Raw genomic sequence first — 16158 nt, 5'->3', positions numbered from 1 at the left:
GGGAATATCACAAGTTAATCTTGTCCTTAGATTCAGCTATTCTGCATTAGTAACCGATTACTGGCAGACACCTGCATTTTGAAGCATCAGATAAATGTGTCAGCTGACTGCCAAGCACACAGGAGCCACATGCAAACAACTGGCACATAAAGATCCAGAAAGAAATGCATAATGAAATTACCAAAAGGTTCTTATTTATGCAGATATGAAAGCAGTGTAGTCCAGTCTATCAGCCCAAGATCTGCTTATTTTATCTCTCTGAAGTCACTTTTGGGACACATACTTTGCAATTTGCCTTGGTTTTCTGCTTAACCAGCAGCAGTTTCTATTTTATACAGCAGTACATATATACATATGCATTTACAAGTGCACATGAACTACCCTGAAAGAGAAAGAAATCTCCCTCTCCATATTACTCTGTGTTTGCACTTAGAGTAAGAGGTTACAATGCAATACATTTTACAACTTCCAATGAATGCATGATCAGCACAGCCACAAGTGCCAAAACCAAACACAACAGTTTTCACAGTGGCAGGATATAACTCTATCTCGACCAGAGAGGGACAGCAAACACCCTCCTATGTGAGGTCCTTATGATGTGAGGTGGGGAAGAACAGGGAGAAAAGAAAGGCGCATGTGCTACCTATGTAAGATAAAAGTACAGTAAGTACAATTTTGCCTTGGAATTATTCACTACATAGGTACACAGATATTTTTTATTATGTACATATACTTGTAGGTACTTCAAAGTAACCAGGCTTTTGTTTTGGTTTGTTTTTTTCCTAAATCAATAAACTATTCTTCCTCTTGTAGATGCTGAGGAAATAAGCCAAAACCAACATAAACACAGATGCTGACTGGCTCAAAAAAAGCAGAGGCCACTAAACCTCCCATAAAGGAGACATGCATATTGTCTATTTAATTGTATATAAAAGTATCTAGCTTTTAATAGCTCCCTGCCAAGGAATATGAGGTACAGCATCAGACTAGTTTTCTAGCAGGTAAATAACTAATCAGTTTTAACACTAATGCCAAACCAAAGAGGTAATTCTGTTCTATTTCTACTACTTTTTCTTTTTGTCATCATGGTGAAACATGATCTTTTGTAACTTCTATAACCCTTTATAGACAAGATAACTGATCCCTCTATAACCCTTTATAGACAAGATAATTAAAAACATCCACCCTAATCTTACTAAAAAGTAACCAGAGGATGTTCAAGAACCATTCGAGTCATCTGTGATTCTTGTTCATTAACACAGATCGCCTCCAAAAGGACTGATTCATGGCTCTCAGCAACGGTAACAAACAGAAAACTCCACTGCAACTACCGGTGTCCTGGAAATCAGCACCTGTCCTTGGCTAAAATGCAACCTCCTTAAGAATCTACGTAAGTAATTTCTGCATAGAATACGACTAAACAAATGTCTTGCAAAAAATCCTGGAATGACAGAGCTACAGAAGGAACAAACAGGACACCACAAAGTTTAGTTTAGGCAGCTTTAGCTCTTTATTAAGAGGGCTAATTATTAAGCCCTTTATTCCAACAGACTTTAAAAATAGGATGGCAGAAGAACTATTTTGGTCTTAATAATAATCTACTCAAAGAACTCTAGTTATAATTCATTAACTTTTCTTTCTCTTTTCAGTATTCTATGAGCATGTTCTTGCTTTCTGAGCTGAGAATGAATAATGAGTATTGCAGAACTCCTCCACTGATCAGGAAGTCTCCCATTTTGTAATCGTCCAACTGTTTGCCAGAAATACTCTGGGGAATTCTGTATGGATAGTATTAAAATCCTCAAATCGTTTTGTTCATGCGCACAAGAAGATGTTAGGCAGACATGTTTTGGTAATAAATGTTTTGGTAATAGAAAATGGAGCCCAATATACTACTTCTACTTCCACTACGATACGATGTGCCTGCTACTGGTACTACTATTTAAAGATGACAGGCTTATTAATAGTCTTAATTCCTTGGGATGTTGTTGACAATCTAATCTAAAGTGGAAGCTAGCAAAAGTAATCTCTCTTTCTCCACAGAAAAAAAAAGTTTCCACTTGCCTGCCTCGGGTTTTCTATGCAAAAGCTCAGAATGGTATCCCATCCCCCCCGAGGAAAAAGGCTCTGCACAAAGCAGATGTCAGATCTGTGGAACTCGCCTGATTCAACCACCGAATACAGACATGAAAAGCAAAGGCGAGACTCTGCAGTCAGAGGAGCACACAGTACCCACGCTGCCTGCAGGACTTCACTTGTGCTGCATACAGTAACAGCCATGCAGGCACCCCCTCCTTTCAGGGGACCTCTGGAATCAGACACGGGCTCCCGGCACTCTGTGAGATCTCAGGTGCCGTCTTCTCTGCACAACAGGGCAACCTGATTTTTGCACCAAGACCACCTATCTTTGTAAGAGAACAATTTCTCTTGAAAATGTTTACATGAGAAAGTGTCCTGTATCAGGACAACAGCCTCCACCATCATTTTCAAAAGAAGAAAATCTACAGATTTCACAAAGCGAATCTGTTTATCAGTAGTGGTAGCATTTTGGAATCAGTATCTCCTCTCGCTTTCTCTGACGGGATATGGGGTAGGAAACCTATACATCTCAAAGATCACTTTATGTCAGATAGTCTGTCCTCTAGCTTCTGAGAACACCACTGATTTGTGCCAGTGACTGCAATTTGGGGAATGTAAACTGCCTTCTCTTGCCTACTGAAGGACACGCAGGACATTTCACCTCAGCAGTTCCCTCTGGAACCATCGCCATTCCCAGATGCAGGAGATCAGGGTGGGACAGAACCTGTCTCCTCCCGTACCCAAAAATGCCTTCAACCAGTGTGGAAAGCTACAATCCCTGAGCATTTGCATAGACAGGTGGCAACTTACAGGTTTTCTCTTTTTTGTAGCTTCTTTCAGTGGAAGCCGCTACTGCCAAGCCACTTCTTACAGAAAAGAAAGGAGCCACAGTATCTTGATATTTAGGATTTACAGTCATTCTAAAAGCAGAAGAAATAGACTGCAAAACATGCACCATTACCAGTACTTCTCACACTGAGATATTCTCTTAAATTTGTGAAATGCAAACCGTCTCAGTAAGAGGAAAAACTTCTTTACTGAAAGAGTGGTCAGGCCTTGGAACAGGCTGCCCAGGGAAGTGGTGGAGTCGCCATCCCTGGAAGTATTTAAAAGACATGTAGATGTGGCGCTTAGGGACATGGTTTAGTGGGCATGGTGGGACTGCAAAACATGCACCATTACCAGTACTTCTCACACTGAGATATTCTCTTAAATTTGTGAAATGCAAACTGTCTCAGTAAGATTGTCAGCATTGAATTGGCACATAATTCATCCAAATTCTATCAAAAACTGTGGTTTCCACGGCGACGTGTAAAGGAGGAAGGTTAGGATCCAGAATTAGATCAGCCCTTCCAGTTTGTGGATAAACACACTGGGATTAAGGGGAACATGAACAAGGTCCATAGAGTAGAAAATTAATGAGGTCTGAACAACTTCAAACCTCTTTTGAGGATCAGTCACCGTAACTTCAACCATGGCTCCACCAGGAGGGTAACAGCACGCTACAAGGTCCCAAGTATCATGCAAAGGAAACCGTCACATAAAAGAACCTTTCCAGAACATGAAATCGTTGACACAGATGCAGATGGTCTGAACCAAAGCGTGCACATTCCTGATTCAAACTAACACACTTGCAAACACATCCACTATAGCTTCAGTCACTCCTGAATTCCACAAGACTTCCAGTTTATATGTAAAAGCAACAGTTGTTTTTTTTTAAGTCAAAAGTACCCATTTTGAACCTTAACAGACCCTTGCACTGAAAAATGCTAAGCTTCCCAAATTGACAAGTTAGCAACGGAGGTGATAAAATGTACCCTCAAACTTACTATTTTCTTCAGTTATTAAAAAAATACTTACAAATCTGATTTTAAGTTTCCCCGAAACAGTGTTTTTAGATGTTTTTAACTTTGACTAAGCTTCTGCAATAAGCTCAGAAGAAAAAAATACATCATGGCTTTAATTATTTCTAACACAGCAAATTCATAGCTGGCACAAAAGCCAGAATATCTATCTGCTGTCTTTTGAAACCCAAGACATTAAACTTTAAAAAAGTACTGCAAAGATTTTAAGTGAACGTTAATACACACGTATTCAGATGCTTTTACATGCACAGCCAAAATGCATTTTCGTGCATAATTATTAAATCGAATCATTACAACCTGATAACTTGGCTGTACTCAAGTTATCAGGTAATAATTGTAATCTCTCAAGTTGTGAGAAACTGGGCAGTTCATGATCCATGTGAAGAGTGGATAACAAAAAATATAGATAATAAATGTACATGCTGCACAGAGCCTGGCCTTTTATACTGTGGGCATCCTAACATGACAGCTGTCAGGCTCTTTCAAGGTTAGCAAATTGTGTCTGGAATATTCGATCTATCCACACCTCTGTAAACCTCCTCAGTCTCCCTCTCAGCCACTTAACTCTAATCTTTAGCATCAGTAACAATTCACATCTTTTTAACAGGTTATGTCTCTACATTAACTCTTCCTATTGCATACTCAAATATTATCAAAATTCTTCATCGTTGGTTTTGTGAGATGCTGGAGGAACACCTTCAGACAGAAGATCTTTTTAGCAACTAAAAGATGTTAGCGCAGCCACAGCTTGGAAAGCACTTCCAAGCAAGGGGAAGGATTCACGCTGGGACAAGTGGGAGAAACAAAATAGGGTACTAGTGGTGGCATCTGACATTCTATCCAAAATTCTGGTCTCTGATCCAGTTACAGTGCCTGCCTCATCTTACCCAAGCACTGTAAATGTATTTTAACATTTACATTTAGAGCTACAGAAATGCTAAAAACTAGCTCCTGCCCAAACACTCAAGCAGTTTGCAAGAAGTCAGTATAAATCTGTCATTAATAAATGAATTCAGGCTTCGCTCCTAAAGACTTCAAAAATTATCTTTAAAAAAATCCTCCAAAACGCAGCCTTTTATGAAGACCTCTTAATTTTTAATCATATCAAAAAGACATTTAGCCAAGGATTATCAAAAGTAAAAAATGTTTTGCAGTACTCACTACTACTCTTTTTGGTCCCCAAGGTCTGGCCATCTTCAAGAGAGTTCGAGCCCACAGAGGAACTATCCTGACTGTCCTGGTGGGGCAGCTGAAGAAATCCTTCACTGGATTCTGAACGGGTAGGCGTAAGGGTCACGGACTTCAAACGTTCTCGATTAACATCCTTCTTAGATTTTATCAGCTTCCTCATTTTCAGAGTAATCCAGTTGCCCCTTCTGTTATCAATAATACAGTACATTTATTGCTTTTACAATACATTACTTATGCCTTCAGACTTTTCCTATTTGTATGCAAGAACACAGACATGATTCTGCTCCCCTGAAGTTTAATGAAACCTTGATTTTCAGCTGGAACAGAATAGGTATGTCCTCTTTTAGATTTGTGTTTATTTTTATATCATGTTCATCAGTACCTTCTTGGTGGAGACGGTTCATAAAATTTATACTGATCCATTATCTTCTCCTCCAATTTCTCCTTCTGTCGCCTTAATTCATTTAGCTTGTCACTGTAAACAGAAATTAATGATAATGTATGCTTCAAAAATGTGTATGTAATGTGCGAGTAGCATGTTCCTCGGGTATCCTTTAATGAGGAATTATCATATAACACTTGTTCCTTATTGAAAAATCAAGAGACACAGCAAACAAGCAGTTTTACGTTTAACATTATGATATAAAATTGAAAAAAATGCCATTTGCCTTTATTACATAATAGAAATTTCCCCTTTTTTTAATAATAATAATAAAGTGCATATAGACTCTAACAGAGTCATTTAGACAAGCACATTTCCTCTTCTCAAATTCACTAAAAAGGTTTACAGCTTACAAACAAACCTAGGAACTTTCCTTGCATTAGAATGAGGAATAAATAACATTTTTATTCCTGATTTGCAACATCAACAATGAACGCAGTTGCACTGATCCTTTAGAACTAAAAATATAATGTTTATAGTTTGAGTTATCTGCTTTTCATATATGATTTAAATTTTTATTTTAAAAAAATAAACATTTCAGAAGTAGCACACGTGTTAATTTCTATATAAAACAGAAGCTTTTTAAAAAAAATATAGGTATTAGTGTAACTGCCCTAATCACAGTAATTTAATTGTTTTAAAAACTCACATGTACTGCCTTTGCTCTACATGGAAGAGATCCTTGCTTTCCATATTCTGCTCAAGTAATGTTCTATTCTGTAGCATTAATGTCTGAATTTGATCTAGTAGATGTCTGTTTTCCTCCTCCAGATTTCCTTTAAGCTGGCTAAGCAGCTGTTAAAATATATGAAATGGTACATGCATATATATGTGAGCATATTTCACACACAGATAGTGAGATTTTCAAGAAAACGAAGGTCTACAAGGATTCTGATAGTCAAATCAAACAGAAAGCTCAACTAAATCATGACTCAACTGATAAAAGCCTCTTAGATGCTTTAAATAACTTAAAACAGTTTACCTAACGGGCCCCAATTTTTGTATTGCCTGTACAACAAGCAAATTTGTCTTCAGACCAATTTCTTTATCTATAAACCAAATGACTAATTCTCAAGCACTTCATATCATTTTATGGATCTACAAATACACTCATATAAATATTACAATGATACCAGTCATGAAAAATAGCGTAATTTTCACATACCTCACATTGATTATTTAGTTTTGTCGATGTAATATCCAGTTGTTGATACTGTTCTTTGAGTTTAGAAAACTCAGCTTCTAATCGTGTTTGCTCTAGTTTGGAATTGTTCAATAATGTTTTCAAATTCTTATGATCGGTTTGGAGAACTTCATTCTCTCTCAAGAGCTGACTGTATGTATGAGTAAGCCTGGAATTAAAAGACACCATAAAAGAATACATGCAGATAGAAGGAAATGTATTCATGACCCACATTCCCTCTGAAGCATGAAATTTCCAGGGCTCTATACTACTCCATAGAATACATATAAAAATTTCTTAGTATCATATACTGTAGGTAAGTAATCTCTTAGTCTAATTTTCTTAGGTATGCATTCTGCCTTTAAGCCAAACAGTCCAGATTCTCCACAATAAATCAGGATTTCTAAATGCAGACATCACAGCTAGTTTTAAGATGCCACTTTTCAAAACACAAGAATCTTACAAAACAGTTAGAATTTCTTGCCAACACAAAACAGTAAGGAAATCAGAACGGTCCAAACTTTGGCAATCATGGAGGTTGCACACATTGACTCTTGGGCTCCCTTCGTCCCTACTGGGCCCTGCCGTGCGCCTTTCTAAAAACAACCTCCAGTTCCTACTAATCCTCCTCACACAACACCAAAGGTAGGAGGCATTTAATTGAGAGCCTCTTTGCCAGATGAACAAATCTTAATGCCTTTTCTTGAGGGGGGAAGTATCATGCTATGTAAATGCTACTATTAAACCCGACTACTTACGGCAAGCTATACCTCAGTTGCAGGGGTCAAACAGGGCTTCGCCATCCACTGCACTTCTACTTCTGCTGGCATTAACCTCCCCTATCTTGCCCCTTAAGCAACTCACGCAGAGTGGCTTGCTCCCTTTACAGCTCACAACCATACTGCACAGTGCTTGGCCTGGCATTCCTCAAGATGCTATGTGGAATTCAGTATCCTCAGGATATAATAATTATTTTTTGTAGGTTTGCTTTTTTCTCCTGTTTAGTTTTTCTACAATGACTGTATCGCAGACCAGCGGAGTGGAGTTGCTATAAGGTATGGATCGTAAGTATCCTGAATTGCAGCATCAGGTATTAAGAAATGTGAGAGGATACAACACTTGTTTAGACTGTACTGGCAAGTGCTCAGAGCTCTACTAATACACGTATCGGACTTTTGCTTTACCTTTCATTTTCATCACGAAGTTTTTTATACTCTGCTGCTACAGTTTCATGTTTTTCATTTTGCTGCAGCATTTTCTCCTGTTCTACCTTGAGTACTTTCTCCAATTCTTCCAGCTGCACCTTCTGTTTCAGCAATTGATTGTACCTGCAAACAAAAATCATACTTAAGTTTCTTTTTTGGGAATGACAAGAAAATATGGAATTTTTTTTGAAAAGGTGATCTTTCAAAGTTTTAAGATCTTAATGTTATATTTAAGTAATACTAATTTTATTCATACTAGTTACACAGTGTTTTTTGCTTTTTGCTCAGGAATTGCAGACACTAATTCTACTCATGCATATTTACCTATCTTCTAAGTCCTTATGCTCCACCTCCAGATTTTTGTGTGCAGATTTAAGACTTCCATGTTTAGCAATCAGAGATTCATACTCGGAAGCTTGGCGTTCATGCAGGTGTTCCAGCTTTTCATGATCTTTGAGAAGTGAATCATACAATGATTTCAGATCCTCACGTTCCTTGAGCACACATTCATTTTCATTTTCTAAAGCAGACTGCTGGATCAAAAGTTGTGCATTCTGATTCATAAGCGATGTGCTTTGAGAATTAAGGGTGGAATTTTCAACCTGCAGTCATAAACATGTGACAAGAGTTGCAAATTAATTTCATAGTCTGGATTACCTTGTCTATCTCCTCCTATTGAAAGATTTCTTGAGTTTAACCCTTAGCATCTTAGCAACCTTCTAGTTACTCCATTACCTGACAACCTTTCTTGGGAATACTTTTTTTCCTTATATCCCAATAGACAATTCCAATTCAAAATATTCCAAGAATATTTTTATAGCAGTATTGCAAGAAAGCACTTAAGCATATGCTTAAATTGACACAGGGGAGGAGGAGGAATCAAATTATTATTTACCTTCAAATATCTGTTAAAGTGCTATCTAGATGAAAGGCACATTTTCCTTTCAGCATTGACAAATAGATCTCCAGTGATCCTCGTATCACAGAAGCCAAATCTGTGACATGACTAAAAGGAACTTTCATATTGGTATAGATTTAAAAAAAGAAAGAAAAAAAAAAAATCTTTATTGTACAGAATCTCTATTGTCACCATAAAATCCTTATTGTACCCACATATCCTTTCCAATGAGACTGCAAACAGTAGCATCCATTTAATAGAGAGAAAGGGAAAAAAAATAATAGCTCCTGGAAGGAACTACCCATACTCTGTTTTACTGAGGAACTGCCATTCACAGTTCTCTTCCAACTCAGTAATGTCAGCTGATAACTTTATGTACGTGTTGTGAGATCTGGTGGAAAGTTCTCTTCTTCTAGAACAGTACAATTTCTCCAATAATTATGTCAGAGCATGTCAGTATTAATGTCTATTAATACATTAAAGCCCTCAACATTAGACAGATTAAATAAAACCCCCAAACAACAACTTTACTTTGTGTGCCTCTAGAAATATTAACCTAATCTAATCCTTGGACATCTTAAAGAATTGACGATACCTAACGTGCTTGTCATCTGACCTGTATTAGGCTAGCTTCCTTCTCTTTCCTATTGAAGAGATGAAAAACACAAACTACTGAGGCTTCTAATATCCTCAGGGTATCTATTAAGGCGAAGGAAAAAAAAAAAATAAAAAAAAATCTATCACTTCAGTGCACGCTGTTACTAAGGAACAAATCCCTTTCTGTTGGAACTGCAGCATTCTTTGTTACAGATGAGAAAACTGAACCCTTCACTGGAAATGAAGTAATGTCTGATGGCATGTGTATGCTGTGAAACTTCCCAGACTGAACCCCAAGTTCGATTTAATACAGAATTCCCAGTTATCCTTTAAGACATCCTTTCTCTTGTATGTTCCTTACAGGTATCAGAAGGAATAGTAGAATTACAGTTGCCTAAGAACAATTTTGACATAGTCCATGTAGACCAGCTTAGTCTGCACTTCAGATTTAGCTAATAGTTAATCATTCTTATATTCCCAAACGTATTTCACCTTTCATTTTGATTTAGTTGATGCAGAGTTGTCTTGCAACTTGCCTGAAGCTATGAGCAAAATAGCTGAATTCTCAAGGAAGGAGAACAACTCCCTTTCTCAGTCGATTGGGTATAACACCATTCAGTCATCCCCAGCAACAAAAATTACATTGCTTGGTGAGGTTCAACACAAAGGAAAAAAAAAAAAATTGAAGGCAGAAAACGCTTCCTCCTCCCAACTCACTGCCTCAATACTTTCAAATATCTACATTTAATTCATTCTCCATATCTATCAGATAGAAAAGGCCTGTGCTGTTGTGCAATTCACGAAGCAAAAAAAGGAGCTTCATGACATAGATATTCCTGTTTTTTTGACAAATGGTATTACAAAATACTCAAAGGGTTCTGAATCCAGAGATACATCCTCATCTCTTTAAAATGGTGTATTTCCATGCCCACGTCCACTAATTTTTAACGATTAGACAAGACAGTGTGTGCACAAATGTTCTGTTTTGTTCATAGGCCTGCCAGCCACAAAGGGCAGTACTGTGCACTAATTAGATTTCAATGTGGTAGATAGAAAGTGCATCTGTGGTACAACTGTGTTCTGCTTTCCAGAAAGAGACAGGATGATAACTAGAGGCATTCACAAAATGCATTATTTGTTTACTTGTTTAAAGACTCCTTCACTCTTTGACTTCCATCCACCCTCCATCATTTCTGACATTGTTTACTATTTCTCCTGAATTGTGGACTTTGTATTCCCTCTAAGTAGTTTTGATTCTTAGAGCTCCAAAAAGCATTAGCTCCATTAACAAGAAAATTTCATTTATCAGAGAAAAAAAAGATATGTATTTAATAACCCTGTTAAAGCATGAAGAACGACATCTGAATTTTGGCCGTAAGAGCTGCAAGACTCTGTGGGCAACCATTTTTATAATTTCCATGGTCACACATTACCTTTTTTTGCCTCTGAATTATCTGAATTCAATCTTCACATATTTATGTAGTTTTCAAAGGTTTTTTTTTCAAATCTTCTGTACTTACTAACATCTTGATTTTCCTCTTAGGTATGGCTTTTACTTTTTTTTTTAAACTCTATTTATAAAAATAGAACAAATACTGTATTTGTTAGAGTCTTTTTGGACACACTACTTCCCTGACCTAATTTAGAAGTAAAAAAGAAATTAAAAAACCATTATCTTAGAAGACTGGATAAGAGAATCCATTCTACTCCTAAGTCAAGAGTTTAAATTGGACAAACATGAAGGACTAAAACCAACTTCTAGAAATGTTATTACTCATCAGCAAACAAAATATTATTTGACTGCTCTTAGTGCAGATTATTTGCATATTGCTTTCTTTTTCATGTCTGTACCAGAAACAAAATGTGACTTACAATACATTATTGCCACTAGCTTTAAAGCTTTCATTTGAAAAACTTTGAATTAATTTTATTTTTGAAAACAAAATAGGAAAATACTACCTGCAGCTTGGCATTTTGAGTTTGTAGAGTTGTATTTTGTTCCTGTAGAGAAACAGTCTGTCTCTGAAGTGCAAGAATCTGAGCCTGCAGATTGCTATTCTGCGTCTCAAGTTGCTTTAATTGTGTCTTCAGTGCTTGCTTCTCTGCCTGCAGTGTAGCATTCTTTGAACATTAAAAAAAAAAAGAAAATTTGAGTTCACAGCTGTTTACTGAGCTTCAAGAAAAAAACCTGTTTCTCCAAAACAAACAAAGCAGCATGACTTCGCAGATATTTACAGGGTGGAACGAAACTGTAAATCACCTTATATAACAAAGTAACACACAGTGATATTATCACAAGAAATGGGTAACTAATATTGCACCTATGGAGAAACAGCAGAGAAATCTCCATGACTCATGTAAGTAAGGATTATATAAGAGGGATTTAAGAGATATCTGCAGATTCAAAAGGACAAATTCAGGTTTCCACATTTTCTTTTAAATGCTGGTCAAGTGCTTTACGGCATCCGTCAGAGCAGAATGCATCTGCTTCATAAACTATACTTAATTCCGATCCTGCTTGGTACATAAACTAGGTGATAAATTGCATACTTTCTTAACAATACTCTCATTTGTATTACTGGAACAGCTCACAACAAATAAATAAAATCAGAATAATATTAAAAACATCTTACATTCCTTTCCACTTCGATTAATCTGTCTTTAACTTTCAATAATTCTCTAGTGGTTTCCTGATTTTCCTTCTCCCACTTATTGACAGATTGATTGTCTTCTCCACTTCTTGGAGGAGAATTCTGAACCATCCTTTCTTCTTCTTGTCTTTGCTTGAGAGCTTCATAGTTCTTTTTCACCTGAAATTATTTAGGACCACTTACATTAGGTTTAGAATTTTTCATTTTCTACATCCTAATTTATTACATGACCATACCACTTTTCAAAGAACAGGAAGTGCTATATATATGTTACTGTATTTGTAAATTTGCTTTCTGTGTATGTTTGGGGAGGTGATGTACAAATAATTTATGGGTACTGATAGCTTAAACATAATAAACACTTGGGCTCATACTCATACTTGTCTAACAGAAAGAGACCTCCATTTTCTGTTTTATTTCAGTGCTTTCAACTGTATCCCCCAACTTCTATAATAAAGTATAACAACCAGGGAGATTGTTGTTTTGGTTTTTTTTTAACCAGTCCATTCAGGCTGTTAAAGGTAGATCAGAAAATGTAACTTACGAAGAAAAGACCATTTTTGGCATCCCAAATCAAATCAACTTCAGATTATTTATCCACCTGACATATTCAATGCCCAATGAATAAACTCATCAACAACTTTTCATGTGATTTCAATACTGGGCCTGCATTATTGCAGTCTTAAAAAGCAGTCATAGTTTGTCCTGCTTTATATTGCCCCAACAATGCCCATCTTTTGCTGTCTTACACAAAAGGTCAAGTGTAAAAATAACAATAGCTGGTATAGGAGTAATTTAATCTTATAGAAAAAATGTCGTTCTCCTTACTGTTTTAAGTTCCTGACGGAGTTGCTGATTTAAATTTGTTGATTCTTCTAAACGAGCCTCCAAAGCAGCAATTTTTTCTTCTTTTATTTCGAGAGACTTCTTAAGTGTGGATTCTAATTTTGACTCCAAAAGCTTGTACCTGCTGATCAATGACATCACACACAAAAAAGTATTTTAAAAAATTAGCTGAGGTATTTAAATTCTAAAATGTTCTGAAACAGTAGACTCATAGCTACATTCAAAAATGCTTGAATGCTCTATTCAAAAGCATGAAGACACCTCAGTATTAATATCATCCTTCTTTCTTTTAAAACATATTAGACATACAAAAAGCCACCTTCAGTCATACCAGTAGGGTGCTGGCTTTATTTGGATCATTAGCGTGTGTGTGATGACAGCACTCTTCTTTCTGGCTCCACTCCAGTGAATCCAGCAGGGACCTGAACTAAATTAGAATGTGAAGTATTTGGAGAGCAAGATTTTCATCAATTTCCATTTCCTGCCAGCTCACAAAGAGGAGGCACTAGGGAAGGAGAAGGAATATAGTACTTTGCAGGTGCATACTCATCTGATGTATGAATGTGCAAATTGCTCACTCAGCTCAGCTGCTGATATTTTAAGACTGTTACCACTCCTGATGTGTAAAGCTTCCATTTTTTTTTTTACCCTATTTATAATATTGTAGGGCACCTAAAAAACCCAAACCACATATTTAGAAGAAAAGTGGTCAGATTTAGAATATATTGGTTTAGAACAGTATCTCCTGAAAACTGTCAGTGCACGATATTTTAATGAATTATTAGCCTTTTTAGAAAATACTGAAAACCACACTCGTTAATCACTTTTAAACAGTCCTGTCACTGTACATGTGCTCTGAAACTGGAAAACACCCCACTTGTCTCCACAGTAGGATAAAACAAAACAAACCACTAATACCCTCCTTTTTTAATCTTGACTGCTTAAGAATCTATCAGTTTAGTGAATGGAATAGATTGCAAGAGACTCCTGAATGGACAACAGCATTAGATCTAGTCAGGAACTGGAGCGGAAGACCAATGGTAAGAGAATAAGTGGAAAGCTGTCCAGTAGCATCATGTAAGTAGGATGAGAATCCTAGATTTTAAGGTACGACAAGTAATTCTCAGGGATTTAAGAAACAGTAGGCAGTCTATGACTAGTAGAATAGATGGCATTTCATCTTCTTGTGCTGAAGCATACATTCAGCTACAAATAAGAATTACTGTTACTGAAAAGTTATACAATTATGTAGAAAACAAAGAAGGAAAAAGACTAATAGCAGAGACCCAATATCCAGTTTCCTTTTGAACATCTAATAATGAAAGATGGTACAAATTTTCTAGTATCATTGAGATTTGGCTATTTCAAATTCAGGGTCAAGATCCATAAATTTGTTTGTCTAAAGACAACAGCCCTTTGAAAGGCAAGAGAAAATGGAAAACACTTCAAAGTTAACTCATCAAACATGGTCAGCTTATGCCCCAATAGAAAGACTGAAGTGCTACCAAGAACATTCAACAAAAAACACAAGCAGCTCTCTCCCATCAGGGAGAGAAAACTTGTGCATTTTTAATTTCTATCATCAAAATGAGAGAGGCAGACCAAAAATACACTGATAAGTAATTTTGGCCATAATGAACTTAGCTTTCTACAGGCCTGATGAAACAATTGCTAATGCCTTACCTATGTAATAATACAAGGAAAGCAACCCAGGTACCTTTTGGATGAATGACAAAGTTGAGAATAATGGAAAGGCAGGATGGTGGCAGAGCAAAATTTCAAACCAACCGTTTCCACTTTGAAAACAAATATTGCCCATTCACAATCCTCCAGCTCTACACGAAGTTTGAGAAGAAGCTTAGCCCAAATTCCCTCACATCTAAAACTATTTGGTCACAAGCCTTAATATACAATACATAAATAGCAAAAAACATGCCCTGACTCCTTGAAAAAGGAATACCCATTAGAAGAGCACTAAGGGGAGGTGAGGGGAATGAAAAGAAAGTTATTTGTTTGTGCAATTCCCACACACAGCTAACCTGGAAGCAAAGGAAGAAATGAAACAGGTCATGATAGGTGCCAGAAGTATGTTAAAAGTTCATTTACAGATTATAATTTAATGAAAGCTGGATAAAACTCCCCATCCCACAGAGATGTGCAACTCCAAATTTTCTTCCAAATTATGATTTATAGCTCCATTAAACATCATTCTGTAAAATGCGAAGGAAACACTAGTATTGTATGGCCCAAAGTCATAATTCATACAATGTCATATAAACCAACTGACCTACGAGAAGTGAACCTACAACATCTGATCTTTAGAAGTATGAGCACTTGTAACGGACAAGTGCCATTGTCTGGAAAGTAGCAGCAGACTCATAAATCTTTTCACGTAGGATAATTTGCAAAAGCACCTTTACAGAACAATATTCTCTCCCTTTGCGGGAGCACTCACTCCAACCACTTGGAATCTAGAACGTGATTTAGAAAAATGTTGCTCGATTTGGACTTCTTAATCTAAGCAGTTTAAGCTTCAACTCAGCTCAAGTATTGGTTCTTCTTTGGTATGGTATATTCACTTCAGGACAAACCAAATGCATACTACACATTGTATGCTACACAGTAATGCTTAAATCAGAAGAAATCACACTAGCCAAGGTTCTGAGGGCTCTTCTTGACAGAACAACTCCTCATCTGTGAGCTGAGAAAGGCAGATGAAAGACACCGGCTGAAAACAAGAGGTGGTAACAGATTCTCCCTACAGGATTCTGGCACCACCCCAGTAACAGAGCACAGGCAGCAAGAAAGCGAAACTGAAGAAAAAAAAAATGTTTTTTGGTTTACTTTTGATATAGAAGGCCCCAAATCAATCTACATTTTCATGACAATCGGTTGTAATAACAGATCATGACAGCAGCTTTTTTTTTTTTTTAAGACCACAACTGAATAGCATCGTGAAAGAAAGATTGGCTAGAAACCCACACTAGTCTGCTTTTCTCCTGTCACAAATTTTCCCTAAATCCCTTCAGGATAAGACAGAACACAACATACAGCAGAGGAAACAGATGTCAGGATAGCAGCTGCTTTATAATGGCAGGTGTGGTAGAGTGATAGAGCCAGTATGAAGTTCTGGAGACGCTCAAGTATTGGATACTTCCCAGACTGTGTAAGTGGGAATGCAAACAGCTTCCTTTTGGTAGG

At 36.9% G+C, this 16158-nt stretch overlaps 1 protein-coding gene across 1 annotated transcript in view; it reads right to left on the bottom strand.

Annotated features, from left to right (window-relative positions):
• CCDC88A (coiled-coil domain containing 88A) overlaps window positions 1–16158 on the bottom strand; it is a 77321-nt gene that overhangs the window by 13012 nt on the left and 48151 nt on the right. Inside the window, exons 17-25 of the mRNA XM_009578704.1 lie at window positions 12940–13078; window positions 12094–12270; window positions 11420–11581; window positions 8290–8567; window positions 7945–8088; window positions 6743–6929; window positions 6227–6372; window positions 5518–5610; window positions 5106–5320 (exon numbers count right to left, since the gene is read on the bottom strand). Coding sequence (XP_009576999.1) covers window positions 5106–5320; window positions 5518–5610; window positions 6227–6372; window positions 6743–6929; window positions 7945–8088; window positions 8290–8567; window positions 11420–11581; window positions 12094–12270; window positions 12940–13078 — 1541 coding nt within the window. The remainder of the gene's footprint in view (window positions 1–5105; window positions 5321–5517; window positions 5611–6226; window positions 6373–6742; window positions 6930–7944; window positions 8089–8289; window positions 8568–11419; window positions 11582–12093; window positions 12271–12939; window positions 13079–16158) is intronic.

The sequence above is a fragment of the Fulmarus glacialis genome, unplaced genomic scaffold, assembly GCF_000690835.1.
Source record: "Fulmarus glacialis isolate BGI_N327 unplaced genomic scaffold, ASM69083v1 scaffold5835, whole genome shotgun sequence".
Taxonomy (NCBI): Eukaryota; Metazoa; Chordata; class Aves; order Procellariiformes; family Procellariidae; genus Fulmarus; species Fulmarus glacialis.
The sequence above is the reverse complement of the archived record's forward strand: the minus strand, read 5'-3'. Positions and strand labels throughout refer to the sequence as shown.